The sequence below is a fragment of the Schistosoma mansoni genome (assembly GCF_000237925.1).
Source record: "Schistosoma mansoni, WGS project CABG00000000 data, chromosome 2 unplaced supercontig 0120, strain Puerto Rico, whole genome shotgun sequence".
Classification (NCBI taxonomy): Eukaryota; Metazoa; Platyhelminthes; class Trematoda; order Strigeidida; family Schistosomatidae; genus Schistosoma; species Schistosoma mansoni.
Window position 1 is genome coordinate 686,611 of NW_017386000.1, and position 15,924 is coordinate 702,534.

The following is a 15,924-nucleotide window of genomic DNA, read 5'->3' on the forward strand; positions in this document are numbered from 1 at the left end:
GCACATATATGCATCGGTCCAAGTTGCCATACCTCGTTAGCACAACAAGATCAACACCGGATTCATAGTAGTTAATTTAGTGTTGGTAGTAGTATATAAATTATAGGTTGTATATAAGGATATAGTATAGGAAGGAAGAGAGATATGAAGCAATTTTAGTCTCAAGGTTTAAGGGAAGATAAAGAGTGTATACACCTACGCCATTGTGATCGATTCTGAGCCATGTCACCTAGAGTCTCCAACCATTGGTTACGATAGTCACGCGGACCCCAACCAGGTAGTCTGCATCTGCCAACATGGCTCAGGCTAGAAGTTAGTGACTTCAAACACTGATGCCATGTTTTGGTTTGGCCGCCCCTAACTCTCTTCCAACCGTCCCCAATACTAGTCATCATAGCGCGTCGTGGTAATCGGTGTTCAGGCATTCGTAACACATGGCCCAACCATCTCAGTCGATGAAGATTCATGACCTCATCAACTGATTTACCATCATTCCCTAATTACCCTGTGTCTAACCTCACTATTACTTACCCGGCGATCCCAGCAGATGCGAGCAATATTTCTAAGGCATCTGTGGTCAAATACTAGTAACCTACGAGTATCTTCTACTCTTAATGGCCATGTTTCACAGCCGTAAAGTAGAACAGAGCGAACTGCTGCGCAGTATACTTGTCCCTTAATTGGTAGACGAATACCTCTCCTTCTCCATAGTTTACGTAAGCTGGCAAAAGCCAAACGAGCTTTTTGAATCCGTGCTGAGATTTCGTCAGACACCAACCTATCAGGGCTGATCAGACTTCCAAGATAAGTAAAGCTGTCGACGCGTTCAACTCCCTATCCTTATTTCAGGTGTTGATACAGGCCAGTCCTGGAGTAACAATTTACATTTAGATGGAGAGAAGCGCATCCCAAACATCCTGGCATTATTACTCAGTTCTGACAGAAGACTCTGCACTTTGTCAGCGTCTTCACCAAACAGGACGATGTCATCTGCGTATTCTAAGTCGCTTAGTGGTCCCCCTGGTAGGAGATCAATTCTTGTAGATTCAGTCGAAGAGAGTGTTATTTCCAGTAACAGGTCTATAATGAAGTTAAACAAAAACGGGGATAGTGGACAGCCTTGTTGGACACCATTTGAGGTTGCAAAGTCAGATGACAGTTCGCCATAAGCTCTCACTCGACTAATAGTGTTCGAGTAAAGAGCCTTTACAAGGTTTATGTACTTCTGAAGTACACCTTTCAATGACAGACACTGCCACAGAACCTCTCGGTCTACAGAGTCAAATGCTCCTTTCAAGTCAAGAAAAACTATCATTATCGGACGCCGATAAGCGTGTCTGTGCTCTAAAACTTGACGAATGGTGAATATGTGGTCGATACAGCTACGACCAGGTCTGAAGCCAGCCTGATTTTCTCGTGTTTGCAGTCCACGAGTCTTAGTTAGGCGCCCGATAATTATTGAGGCTAGTACTTTAGATGCTATATTAGTCAAATTAATCCCTCTATGGTCATTACAGGATGATTTTGACGCCTTTTTATATATTGGGACAATCAGCGATTGAGACCAGTCAAGTGGGATTACATCCGTCTCCCAGATTTTAGCCAGAATATTAGTCAACCTAATCGCTAAAATTGAACCACCATATTTAAAGACCTCTGGAGCCAATCCATCAGGACCAGCTGCTCTTCCTCGTTTCAGATTACCTATAGCCTTTTGAACTTCAAGTAGGGTCGGGGGGCCTACTTCAATGTTCCATTCAGGTTTTCTAGGAATAGTGGGTAATTGTGCAGTAGCTGAAGGCCAGTTAAACTGCTCCTTAAAGTGTTCCGCCCATCGTTCTAAACGTTTGGGTTGAGAGCAGATAAGGGTTCCGTCTTTTTCGGAGATTGTCTCACTTACACTTGACTTCTTAATTCCGGTTTCTTTTATTAGTCTGAATAGTTGCCTGGTGTTCCCTACAGCCGCTGCCTTTTCTATTTCTTTTGCTTTCGTTGTCCACCACTGCTCACGATCGTTCCTTAGACTTTTAGTTAACCTAGATCTAATTTGTTTACGCTCTTCGTCATGTTCAGAGCCTGATGGGATGAGTTTACGCGAATCGATCAGTGAAATAGACTTAGAAGAAATCCATTGGTTTTTTGGAGCCCTATGGTTTAAATGACTAATAGATGTTACTGCTGTTTCCACAGCTGTTCGTATGTCTTTCCAAGCAGCATCTGGGTAAGTCTTGTTTACAGAACTGCCTAGATGTGAACTCAGTTGTTTCTGGAATTCGCATTTGACTTTCTCGTCCTCCAGTTCAATCCTCATGGGTCTTCTTAGTGTACTTTTCCTGCGTCCATTGAGGCGCAGACAAATGCGCGCTCGTATTAGAGCGTGATCAGAGTCTAAACAAGTATTCCAATACGAGCGACAATCTTCTATTGAGCCTCTCCAACGATGACTGATGACAATATGGTCTATTTGAGTCCATCGTTGGTTTGGTGCAGGTGGTCGCCATGTTAGACGATGTCTCTCCTTATGTTTAAAATTAGTGCTTGCTAGAAATAAACGATTGTCTGAGCATAGTTGCAACAGACGATCACCATTATCGGTTCGTTGAGCCGGAATACTAAAACACCCACCTAAATGTCTTTCTGTTTGATTTAAGCTGCCTACCTGGGTATTAAAGTCACCCGCTACGACTACTATGTCTGAGCGCTTAGCTTTCTGAAGAAGCTCAGAGAGCTTTCTGTAAAAGTCATCTTTCACTTCATCATGGCTGCAGTCAGTGGGAGCGTAGGCAGGAACGACGAAAAGGCAACGACGTGTGTCCCTATCCTTCCGAGTTCTTACGGAGCCATTTAGCCGGACAGCACACAGGCGACCGTTAACGGGGATCCATTCTAGTAGTGCCTGTTCTGCCCTTGTACTTAATGCTATGCCTACACCTGCAAGTCCACGAGAACTAGCCAACGGGTCGCCAGATACACGGAGGGTGTATTTCGTTGGCTGTCCATTTTGGCGAGGTGAGGTCAAGTGAATGACCACACTGGGATCCTGTATGCGTGTTTCTGAGACACAGCATACATCAATGGCACGAGATTCTAGGGTTTTAGCTAAGGAGGCCTGTTGACCGATTTGACTAAATCATAGACGTTGAAGGCTGCAATGTGTAGTTTGGAGCGAGGTTTTAGTAGACCTGGGACAGCGTTTCGCGCACTAGAATCGTTGGCCATGGTGACACTTGAGGAGGAAACCGAGAGGGGAAGTTTAGTGTTGAAAGTCAAGGTAGAAGGAATAGTAGGAATTGAAGGAGACTGATTATGAATACAGTGGTCTTGAGTGTTGTTAGAGGTATGAGGGCAGTTATCACTTCCCGGTTGCCCACACCGTGGAAGGGTTCTTCTAGAGGTACCTGAAAAGGAAATTGGGTTAGAAGTGGTCTTCATGACCTGAGAGCGTGACCGCAGTGCCCAAGGGACAACTGCTTGAGGTCGGTCACACACGACCTTTTTGTGGGTAGTTTTTGTGTTAGCTCCGTTCTTCAAAAAACCTTACCGCCGGAGACGGATATCCGTGGGATAAGGCGAGGTGTGCATTTCTAGGGTCGACATTTTCTAACCCCACCCCTCCTTGTGGGAAGGCAGCATCGCTGTTATGTTGGTTGTCTGAAGAAAGCACCTTTTTGCCCTCACACCTCTGTACAGTCAGCAGTACGACTTCGCCTTCGGACCTTGGGTTTGCTGCTTTTAGTCTCACCACTCTTCAACCGACCTGTCTGGCATGGTAGGATCTTGAGGAACGATTGTTCCAGCCAGCATAGCTCGATTGCTTCATCACGATAGGCAAGCCCAACCACCACGTCAAGGTAGCAGCAACGATCGGAGGGCTCTACTATATCTATAGTTAGCTAACTAAAAATATTTAGACATTCAACCGAAACCTGTTAAACATTTGACAGAAAAAAAGGTCATTTGAGAGAACTATATGCTGCAAGACAGACAAAAAAAAGAGACATTTTGTGGTGACCCTCAAGGTAGATTGTAATGATATTGAAAATACTTACTTGAGTAAAACGAACATCATTCAACCTTAGCATTAAATCGTGTATCAAATCATATAGGTTGCGTAAGCGACTTATTGAAGCTGTCTCCTGATTATCAGTGGTACAATTTGTATGCGGTGTGCACATGACATTCGTTTCATTATTCTTATCCACATTCACAGTTTCAATATATTTTTGTTGATCTGCGATCCTCAACTGTAGGTGAAATTCCAAAATTGGACACCATTTTGAAACAAAAATATCGGAAATAATGGATAGCAAAAATATGAAAACAGACTAGAATGTATCAGAAGTGATAATTAATGAGACAAAACACGATGGAATCTAATGCATCCTAAACTGGTTAACTTATTGGATACCTTAAATATCCTATCCTTCTTTGCATAATAAAAATTTGATTCCGAAACCCCTGAAACTAAATAGATAAAAGATAATGACTCTCGCAATTAAATTACACAGAGCCTGAGACATTTTGATTGACATTTGGAGTTTTGAAAAAAAATGGACAACATGATAATTTCTGATTTTGTTACACATCATTAAAACTCATAAATGGATTTACATATGGTTCCTTTTTACAATCGATGTAAAATGAATAACTGCGTGACAGGTTAAATCAGGATAATTGCATGAATAAGTCAACAATAAGTAGCGAAAAGACAATGTTAAGTAAAATAAGGTGAGACTTTACTTTATGGACGACCTTCGAGTAATAATTGAAGTGGCCCTGAGAAACTTCAACTAATTACTAGTATCAAAATAAGGTTAGCCATTAGTGTGAGAAATTAGGATCAGGAGTCAGAGTTAGAAGTTAGAAATAAGTGTTAGGGATTCGGCCAAGAGCTGATAACAGCTATAAAGCCAAAATGGTATTCAGCGATGTAGATGAATGAACTTCGAGCAAAAATCCAAGCCTCTCTGTCTTAAATCTGGTCGGTCCGTCCATAAATTACAGTACCACCGAAAATACTTTTCTGAGAAAAATGATGAATATAGAATATTGAGTAACTTTTACAAATGGATACTAGTGGAGGAGATGGATTCACTCACCAACTTGGTTTTTTTAAGATTGCATATTCATACAGTGATTTTATTTGCTCATATTTTAAAGCATTCCCTTGATGGTGTTGAATTTCCTGAGCTAAATAGTTCAATTGTATCCAACTAAACTATACATTTTCTCCCTCATTTTAAAGAATTCTCTAATGTTCTTTTATACTTTATTATAATGAAGAATTATTAATAAGATGAAACTTCACTAGGATGCATAAAAACTGTTCTCATCAAGTTATTGTATCAATACACCCAGGTAGGGATCAAATACCTGATATCAAGAGGTGCTCCATGATGAGAACCCTTTATTCTCTTAATGTCTTGTCTAAAACTCCGAGAAATATGTATTGACTTTGGAGAATGGAAATTCTATCTCGAATGAGAAAAAGCAGTCCTCATGCTTCACTTACAAATTTTAATTGAATTGGACATATAGAATGAGTTTTTTTTAGTGATCCCTCAGTGGTCATAGCATCATACTCTTAATCAGTAGGTTATTGGTTTCAAACACACTAAAACTACTTCATTTCAAGCAGCTGAGTATGATATCACTAGTTCTTACATTTAAAGTGAAGCTCGAAGTCAAGTACATACATCTCTACTCTGTAAATGAGTAGCATGTATTTTAAATTTATGATTAAGGTTATGGAAAACCACATATTTACATATCAACCAGAAAATTATTCAAGTTCATATGCTTCGCATTCAATGAAGCTTAATAAAAATCAGATTCTAAACATATTGCAAAATATAGTTTGGATAAAGTTACATATTAAATTAGTCTACAATAACCATTAAAATAAATAAGCAACATTTAAAAAAAGAATTACTGAATCTAGTTGATCCTGGAGATCTGTACATTCGCGTTTAGTTCTTACAAATTTTTCAGTTAAATGATCTAAATCAAATTGTAGTTTTTCCCGAACAGATAACGATGTATCCAACTTTTCAATTAATTCATTGATTTGATTATTTAAGCGCTAAAAAGTAATAGTAGGGAAGGAAAAAACGCTAATTTTTATTAATTAAATATGAGCAAATGAACATTGCAGTGTAAAGCCCCTTAAGGTAACTACTGATTAATATCGTCAAGCTAACTGATTATCGGTACGGATATAATAAAGCAATTGGAATACTGGGAAACTCATATCCCCACTACTTTTAACGCTGTCAGACAAACGGCGCATTGGCTAGAAAGGGTTCAAGAGGGCAACTCAGGTTGAATCCAGTAACGTAAACAACGTTCCTCTCATCCTCAGCATACATCATTAGACTCAGTTATAGACAGATTTGTTTTTCTTGTTAAATCTAGTAAATTCGAGATTATGTTGGATTTTTAGTCCTTATGACGACGTAAAATGTGGTAACTTTGAATAAACTTTAAATAATAATACTAACTTGTCATCTCTAGTATGATTTATTTCATATAATGTAATATTTAGATACTCATCACACAATATTGAAATGACAATACCATAAACAAATAAGGTTTAATAAATAAATTAAAAATTAAATAAAAATAATTGGTAACCTCAATTTCCGTATCTTTCCGAGAAAGTTCTTCATGATTTAGTTGGTTTTCCTTCTAGAAAAACAGTTCAAATTAGATTTTGAATTAGTAAAGAATAAATCAGCTTACCATTAGCTGAGCTTCAATTAATTCACATTTATCTTTCAGCGCCGATATTTCTTTCTGAAAAGGAACATTAAAAAAACAAAGACAATACTTCAACCGATCATATATATTAGAAAAGGTGTTAAAGACGGTACTACAATCAAATAACCTTATACGTACAACAAATAATAGGAAGTGGAGATTATCTTTTTCGTGTGAAATCAACTTATCTAGGCATGGTGTCATCACATTTTTAATAACTGATTTATTGATAAACCTTGCTATATATATATATATCTTGGAGGTTAAAACTTGTCAAATTCAAATACAGAGTGTGTATGTGTGGCCAATTGAGTTTAGATTTCGACTACCAAATCAAATATATTACACAAAGAGTAACACCTCTGGCTAAGATCAGCAGTTTGTCTTGAGGTCTAATTATTATAGCTTTATTATTTGCGATTGATGACTTCCGAGAATTACTATTAGAATTTTGAGACTATGTGACAACAGGTTCCTTCACTACATATTAGGATAAACGCAAACGCTATAAGCAAAAAATTTACTAGCACAAAGTACGTTAAACGAGATTGTGAATAATACACTTATGGTCTAGTTCGACAAAACAGGAACACTATTACGGTCAATCTGAAGAACGGACCGTCACTGAAATCTGCTATCAACTGAAGAATTACCTGAATATACTGAAAAAATAGGGGGAGAGGGTTATAATACACCATTTAGTCACTTCGGGATTAAGAAAAGTAAATTAATAACAGACGCTTTAACGTTTACTTTTTGGTATAAGTCCAATGAGTGGATTTATATATTCTAGTTAGTGCATAAAATGATGTAACGAACTTTTGGTGTTATCGGAGACATGTTGGTACATTCCAAATAACCCAAGTTAGGGATTTTCAACAGGATGTGGCTCAATTTTTAAGTTAAGAAGACCATTATACAAGACAACAAATTGGATGAGGTTGAAAAATGAAGACAAATATACTTAATACTGATTACCTCTACAACAATCAACTCTTTAGATAGCCTGATTTCCGAAAGAATTGTAAATAAAGAATGTGAAACTAGGATAAAGTAGATGTATGATAGTCAGTAATGTTTTGTGATTAGCAGAAAAATTTCAGTCTAAAAAGAAATCCATTTTCAGATCAATAAATCAAATATTTAAAAAATCTTTAGATTTACACACAAAATGGATATTTACCTCATGAGTAGATTTCATTGAAGCAATCAGTTTGTCAGTTCGTAATTTTTCGTTACCAAGTTCTAAAATCAAATGTCGAGCTGAATTTAATCGATCTGTTAACTTTGCATAAGATTCTTCACTTGGAATTTGATTATGTAGACTATTAAATTCTTTCAAAGGAGTCCTAACAACACCATCCTCATGGCCAGTTGAAGTACTGAAAGATGGAGATAAGCTAGAGACGGTGGTTGGGGTCTTTAGATTACATTGAGGTGATTGATTCCATAAGTTCTATCAGAGGTTATCATACAAAGAGAAGTAATGTTAGACTGGGATGAATAAATAACAACAACAATGAACTCATCCTTAATAAATACATAGCAAAATGTACATACTTCGTGTAAAAATATTTTATAGTGCTGAAACATTCTAACTTAACGAGTGGCCATTACAGTATTAATATTGATCTACAGATAAATAAAGCACATTTATTTTTCATTAAATATTGACTGTATAAAAAGAGATTCTTAGTACATTTAACCGTTAAGAACGATTTTTAATAAACTACTGAAAGTAGATACTTTGATAAGTCTATGTACTCGAACCTCAATTTTTGTATGAGGACGAGTGATACTACTCAAGTGTCTGGAACGAAGTGTAGTTGGACGTCAGTTTGAAACTAGTAAACCAGTGATAAAAAGGATAAACAAAATAACCACTAAATCACACTACCAAACACTGATTTACTATATTAATAATGGTTTAATCAAATGGTACAAGACAGTCTGTTGAGCAAATTCTGATATCATTTAAAAGACAGTCAAATCTGAAGATGTTTAAGCTCTTATTCCAATAATTCGTTTTCACTTACATGTTCATACGCTCCTTTCCAAAAGTATCATACACAAAGTTATCATTTAAGTCTGTAGCTGGATCATCCATTTCGACGAAGCATTCGTGACCCACTATATTTTGTAGGTCCTAAGACACAAATTTACTTGATATTTGAATGTTAGGTAATATATTTTGACAACTAGAAAGTAGATGTGTGAATCGCCTTGCCATAAAGTCACAAAAATGATTAAAGTAGATGATTTACTTAAGAGCCCAACTATACAAAACTAAGAATGACTGTATAAACAATTTTAACTGAAATATAAAGGCTAAAGACCACTCTCTTAGTTCTATAAATTCCATAGATTCATACTTCAGAAAGATTTATTTAAGTATTATGTAATATAAATTCATGCGGCAGAAACCTCTTACTCAACCAAGGTTTCTTTCTAAATGTAAATTTATGAAGATGTGTTCACAGTTAAATTACCTGTTCAGAAGTATGTAGATCGTCAGGTTTTAGGTCTTTAACATCAATGCTCACATGACTCTTATTTACAGTTTCTAATGTGGCACGTAAATCATCAGCTTCTGTTCGGAACATTTGAATTTCTCGTCTGTAACGTTTATTAGTGTGTTGACTGAATGCAAGCTCCGCCTGAAGCCTAGCTATAGAACTAGAAAACATGGACACAAAGTAAAATTATGCCTACTAAACCATCATATACATAGCAATTAACTACAGAAACTGAACCATAAGTATGTAAGTGATCGCAAACATATTCAAGTATTCCTGTATGAAAATAACGGGTGAGTTATAGGAGAACGAGATAAACAATGTCTAAAATTTTACACTATTACAAATTAAATGCACCGATACGAATAGGAATCTAAAGAAACTAACTAGTTTGGTTTGTGTACTCGGAAAGTATCCAAGCATTTACAGAAAAGTATAACAATTGAAATGTAGAATAAAAGTAGCCTACTTTGCAGATACTAGCTTACAAACTAGTATATAACGATAACCAAGCTTATTTCATAGCCACTTAAGTCTGTTTACCTGTATTCCCACATGGTGATTTCCGTATCGTGCTCTTGATCTTTGTGGAGCATAGCAAATAGCTTTTATTGATTTGCAAAACATATTGAAATGATGTGTCTAATCACTAGATACTTAAAGTCTTACTAAGAACTCTGCGAAGGATGGCTAAAATTATGACAAAATTGGACAGCTACGAGCGCAAATAGTCAGCAGAACATTTTAGGTACAAGCACACAAACTTCTGACCACTAAATACCCAAGGCCTACTATCTAATCCCTAAAATCAGATGATACGATTTGGATTGAAGACCTTTTTACTAGACGGGTAACTTTTAGATTCAACCGTGAATGTATTGTCAGTCAGTCAGTCAGTCACAACGTAGAACTTCGCACGTACGTACATCAGTTCGAGTTGCCATACCTCTTTAGCACTGAAATGCAGTTGTCCATTCAAATCCCATAGTGGTGGAAGTAGTAAGAGTATAAGCAGTAATCGGAAAGATTAGGGTTTGAAGATGTTATTCAAGGAGTACAATCCAGTGGAATAGATTTGAAAAGGGAAAAAAAATAGAGACATGAAGAATTCAGAAGATTAGGATTTGGGAGAACACAAAGAGTGGATGCACCTTCGCCATTGCAAACGATTTTGAGCCATGTCACTCAAGGTCTCTAAATTATCGGTTGTTATCATCTCGCGAATCTCAACAAGGCAGTCTACACCTACCAACATGGCTCAGTCCACTTGTCAGTGACTTCATGAATTTGTGCCACGTTTTGGTCTGGCCGCCCCTAGCTTTCTTCCAACCTACTCCTACGCCATAAAACATTGCATATCATGGCAGTCAGTAGTTGGACATACGTAGCACGTGTCCCAGACATCTCAACTAATGAAGTTTCACTACTTCAATCGATTTTCCATCCTTACCTAGTACCAGTTTTCTAACGACTGTATCACTTACTCGGTGATCCTAGGTGAACGAGCAATGCTTCGAAGACACCTGTGATCGAATACTAGCAGCCTACAAATATTCTTTACTCTTATCGGCCATGTTTCACTGCCATAAAGTAGGACGGAACGAACTGCAGCACAGTAAACCCGTCCTTTGGTTGCTAGACGGATATCTCGCCTATGCCATAAATGACGCAAGTTGGTGAAAGCTAGTCGAGCCTTCTGTATCCGTGCTGATATTTCGTCACACACCAGACCACAAGGGCTGATGAGACTTACGTTCAGTTTATTATCGCTGTGTACTATGACTAAGAAAATCACAAATGCAAACACTGTACATAAATAAGCTTTCTGATAATGAAAAACGTATCCAGTTCCACTAGCGTTAAATACCCTAGAGTAAGATCACAATTCAAGGATGATTTGGACTGTTACGCCACTTCGAAATAAACGACAGAAGTATTTGTTATAAGAAATAAGAAACTGGACTAGTTGTGTCTCTTACCTTTCCCGACCTTAGACCCAATAATTAAATAGTCATCACTGCTATAAAGATAGGAAAGGGTCTGAACTAGTGACAAAACTTGTGATGACGAATCGCTCGTACGATTAAGGCATTCAGCAAGGCAACTGAAAGCGTAACTTAAAAAGCCATTTTATATAGATCCTTGCTCTACTATGAATAATTTGGAACTATAATAGCTAAAGTTTCTATGAACGAAGAATAGGAATCCTAAAATCCGCAGTGTTCAATTTGACAAAGGATTTATCGATTGACACCTTTCGACCAAACAATCATCAAGCCTCTTCATATCCCTGCCGGCACATCACGAATTATTAACGTAGTCAGCTTTTATATGTTCACCAACTAAAACTAACCTAATTAGTTGAACATTTGGCAACTAACCCCGGTATTTCATCACATACGAGCAATGCTTTCGATGATATTATTATTTATTGACCCTTTATTTTACATGTTTAATGTTGGGGATTACTCAACTCAGAAACCAAGTAAAGATTGATGTAATAACTTGAGTCACACTTATCACAAGAAAGTCAGTGAGATCACCCCAATGTCCAGACAAAAGCAGGTGTGATGAGGTTTGTACCAATGACATTAAACTGGTGAAAGCCGAGCGGTAAAGAACCATTCCGTCATATTTTTATAAGCTGACGCACATTTGCATAACAACCGTTGATAAAAGCTTTGGTATACTTTCTAGCTCAGAAATGACACGATGAATCCTCATAACTATACTATGATCATGTTTGTCATGAGTCCCAGAAAGTTGGTGATGTCCTCCGAGTTTTATCTAACCAACCAAAACGAGGGATGTTAATTTCGGTGAACCATGTTAATGAAATGCCAGTGTAATCAGTAAATATGTTATATTAACCAAAGTTGTCAATAACTATTATTCTAGAGAATGATATGAAATATGAGTTACTAGCTAAGAATCTAATGATAGCAAAGTTGATGGTTGAAAATCTTACATGATTAATGAAACTGACAGTCGAAAGGGAAACCATCTTGTTTGTTGAATCTTTCCGCCTTTTTTAATTACCTTTTTTCTGGTTTCTCTTTTAATCTTTAAACATCTAACTCTGACAACACCGTGCAACTATGCGAACACATAAGAAACATTTTCAAATACATATGCTGAACTGAGATAACTAGACTTGACAATTGTACATTTTTAAAAACCTCACCTCTGGAATTCATTCTTACACTTTGCAAATTCTGTATCCTTGGCTAGTATAGACATCTCCAAAGCACGAACTTTTTCTTGGGCACATTGAAATTCAGTATGTAGAATATCATATTTCTTCCGCCAGTCTATCATTAAGTGATTTATCAAAGGACAGAACAAACCATTTTCAATATTATCGCTTTTCTCTTTTAAAATATTTATTTGCTCACGAAGTTGATCATTCATTTTCCTAGGATCGATTATGCAAAAACTAAATAGACTCACGACGAGAAATTTAGTAGTGTATCTTTTTCACTAAGCGCTTCTTTCAGGAGGATGTTTTCAGACTCAGCAGCAAATATTCTCTGTTTATTTATTAGATAATTTGCTTGGACAGAATTTACCGATGACTCCAAATCCTGTGGTACATTAGCTTGACGATAGGTCCTTTCATAGTTATACAGTAACAGTCTAAGTCGAAAATTTTCACGTCTCATATCGCCTAAAGTCTACAAACATTAGTCAAAATAAAACTCATTAATCACCTCTTCAAGACTTGAAGCTCGTCCCAAACCATTAGAATCTAGAAAGAGTTAACTGCAAGATTCTACATACTATTAGGGCCATAACAGTGTTCAACTTGAAATATACTGCCTTTGTTTGGTTTTCCAGCCATATGGTCACTGAAATTAATGTTTCTTATATTAAATATAGTAACCCTAACCTCATATCAGACTTGATAAGATCCACCTAATATTAGCGAACTGAAAACAAATGGGATATCAGAACTATTAATTACAGTCAGCAAGTTATAAGTAACAATTAACTCTAAAATACCCATCATACGAGCACAGAAACCTCAAGTCGTAGGAATGGAAAACTACTGAATACGAAAAAATGAATTGCATGAAGAATGAGAAAATGTCCAGGATTGGAAAGAAAAAGTCTGGACATGTTCAAGTCATTGTAACCAATTCTAATTTGAATAATCCAGAGTTTGTAACTACTGACTGGTAATAACTAGGGAAAGGGATGTCACATTCTTCACTCTTCATTCTGAGTTTACAAATACACATACTATAAAGTACTATAGAGCCTGTGCCGACACTACAGAGAAACACTAAAGCTAAAGGTCAACTGGGTGAATTATGGTACAAATGGACAAGCTTGGAGGGAGTAATTATTGTCCGTAACCCGTAATATGATTATACCTGAATACCATCTCAAGAAACAAAGTATACTTGCTAGAATCTTAGCAAGTTCTGGGATTGTCGGAGTAAAGTGATTTCTTAAAGTTCTAAAAATTGTTTAGTGTGTAGCATTAATGTGCATGCCTATAAATCGGGACATTAAAAAAGAGGACTTAATCAATAGACCTTCACCCTGTTTCAAGCATGAATTCTGCATTAATATCTGGAAAAGGTTATTTACATACACAACCCCATACGCTAGTCTTCCGCCTGATTTGGTAAATTAATTTGATTACGAAGTGCCTGACGAAAATGTTAGTGGTGTCAAACAAGCTTCAGCTACTTTAAAACAGGTATGCCGAGCAGCCGAACCGATTGCGTGCTATCTCAAGCCCACACTGTAGGAAGCAAGTGTGGGTGGGTTCTTAAGATTGAACAACAGGCTTATCCGACATCACAATACATTTGTCTAGTCCAGGTTAATCTGCTCACCTATTTACATGTATGGGTTGCTACCTCGTGTTTTGATAATATTAGTTTCCAGACAATCCTGGATTTTAATGCATTATGATCGGAGAAGCAGTACTGATAGTGAGTGAATCAGACCGCGAAACAGCATTTATCGCGATATTAATCGTGAGTTTATAAGAAGTGTTCAGACATTTACTGAGGGCGGCATATGGAGATACAAGCACCAAAATGAAGCTTTTACCAATAAACCCTTATAGGATTTTGATCCAGTTTAGCATATCACTGTTTTTTTTTAAGTTAAGCATTCAAAAACAAGAGGAGTGTGCACAAATAATTGTTTTAAAAATAACGTCATCTTCAGACTCTGCAGTGGTAAGCACAACATTACAATGGCCCACAACAGCACACAAGGTTTGGATATCTACAGAAAGTACAAAATGGGACAATACTTAGTCGGCTTTACATTACATTGTTTAGTTAGTATATAACCTGGTCACATTAGTACTGAGAACCACCGAAATATCACATTTGCAAGAAAGTAGCAAGGAGGACTAAGATTTATGAGCTAATGAACTCAATAGTCAATTTATTTTAGTTAAATAACATAAACAATACTAGTAAGTACCGTTTAAGTTCATCAACAAACGCCACTCAAGATGGTCTCAAGTTATCAAAACCTTTGCAAAACATGTTAGTACTTAAAACCACGGTGCATTCCACAAAGATCAATGGTAATATGAAAAATATTACCCCCATGACAAACACTAATCTATACGAGAAAAAAATGCAGAAATCAAACCTTGGTTATAAACGACAACTACAGACATTAATCTGGCCAGGAAAGTAAAAATAAACTATAGAAGCCTTTTGGGGAACTGAATACAAATTTAGGAGGAAAACAACCTAAATACAAAGGACGATATTAGACAGAGAGGACTGACAACTACAAACCCAGTGTTAGTCATCAGATTACCATCCCGAAAAATCAAAACCGGTCAAGAAAAAGAATATAGCATTTTATACAGCGACTAATTAAACCATTATAAGTATTATATATTCCAAATGTAGTTATCCTCTTACAAAAATGATTCGAAAGGGACACGATGACAAGCAAACCTGATCCACTTCCAGGATAGAAGTGACCCAAATTTTAATTAAGTATTACATTGAAAAATACTGCTATTTTACCCTATCTTAAATCAAAAAACAGACTCCAGAGACAGACGGCTATTTGAAATCAACAAGATCTTAGCGCTTCTTCTGTAGTATTATAAATGTGCCTCAATAGAACAAAGCACAATGAACAATAACCAACAAGTGATGTACTTTTGAACAAATGTTGAAATCCAGCGATAAGAAAGCCAACATCTTCGAATGATTTTTATCGACGTAAAGTTTTATAATGGCCCAGCCTTCTGCTAAATTGTAACTGCAAAATAAAGTGCCATAGCCAATGACGTCTTTATAGAGACCTAATAATGACACTCAGGTCCAAAGAAAAATATTGTATGTCCTTTGAAATAACCGTGTTTTACTCGTCTTTCATCATATTTGATACATATTTGTGCTTTGTGATCAGAACCCAAAATTTTAAATCACGGTACTTTGTAATAAAACTAGACTCAGTAAAAAATATCTAAAGACTGTCTTTCTAAAGAACGTCTATCCAATCAAATTCATCAAAGAATATGAAACAAACGTGTCGGCAGAAACAAAATTAAGTACGGAAACCAACAAACTGATCATCCGACCATATGTAAAAGGTAAGTCAGAAATTACGACGAGATTGTTCAAGTCTTTTGGAATAGGTGTAGCACACAAAC

General features: G+C 36.7%; 1 protein-coding gene across 1 annotated transcript in view; it reads right to left on the minus strand.

Moving 5' to 3' along the window:
• Smp_129710 (Uveal autoantigen with coiled-coil domains and ankyrin repeats protein, putative) overlaps positions 1-13,188 on the minus strand; it is a gene marked incomplete at its 3' end in the record, with an annotated part of 30,320 nt that extends 17,132 nt beyond the window's left edge. Inside the window, exons 1-13 of the mRNA XM_018791577.1 lie at positions 13,165-13,188; positions 13,056-13,123; positions 12,986-13,023; positions 12,845-12,949; positions 12,726-12,805; positions 12,623-12,690; positions 12,460-12,586; positions 9,249-9,435; positions 8,796-8,905; positions 7,943-8,141; positions 6,742-6,795; positions 5,933-6,082; positions 4,050-4,244 (exon numbers count right to left, since the gene is read on the minus strand). Of these exons, the coding sequence (XP_018645285.1) occupies positions 4,050-4,244; positions 5,933-6,082; positions 6,742-6,795; positions 7,943-8,141; positions 8,796-8,905; positions 9,249-9,435; positions 12,460-12,586; positions 12,623-12,690; positions 12,726-12,805; positions 12,845-12,949; positions 12,986-13,023; positions 13,056-13,123; positions 13,165-13,169 (1,386 nt within the window). The 5' untranslated portion in view covers positions 13,170-13,188. The remainder of the gene's footprint in view (positions 1-4,049; positions 4,245-5,932; positions 6,083-6,741; positions 6,796-7,942; positions 8,142-8,795; positions 8,906-9,248; positions 9,436-12,459; positions 12,587-12,622; positions 12,691-12,725; positions 12,806-12,844; positions 12,950-12,985; positions 13,024-13,055; positions 13,124-13,164) is intronic.
• Between the last annotated feature and the right edge of the window lie 2,736 nt (positions 13,189-15,924).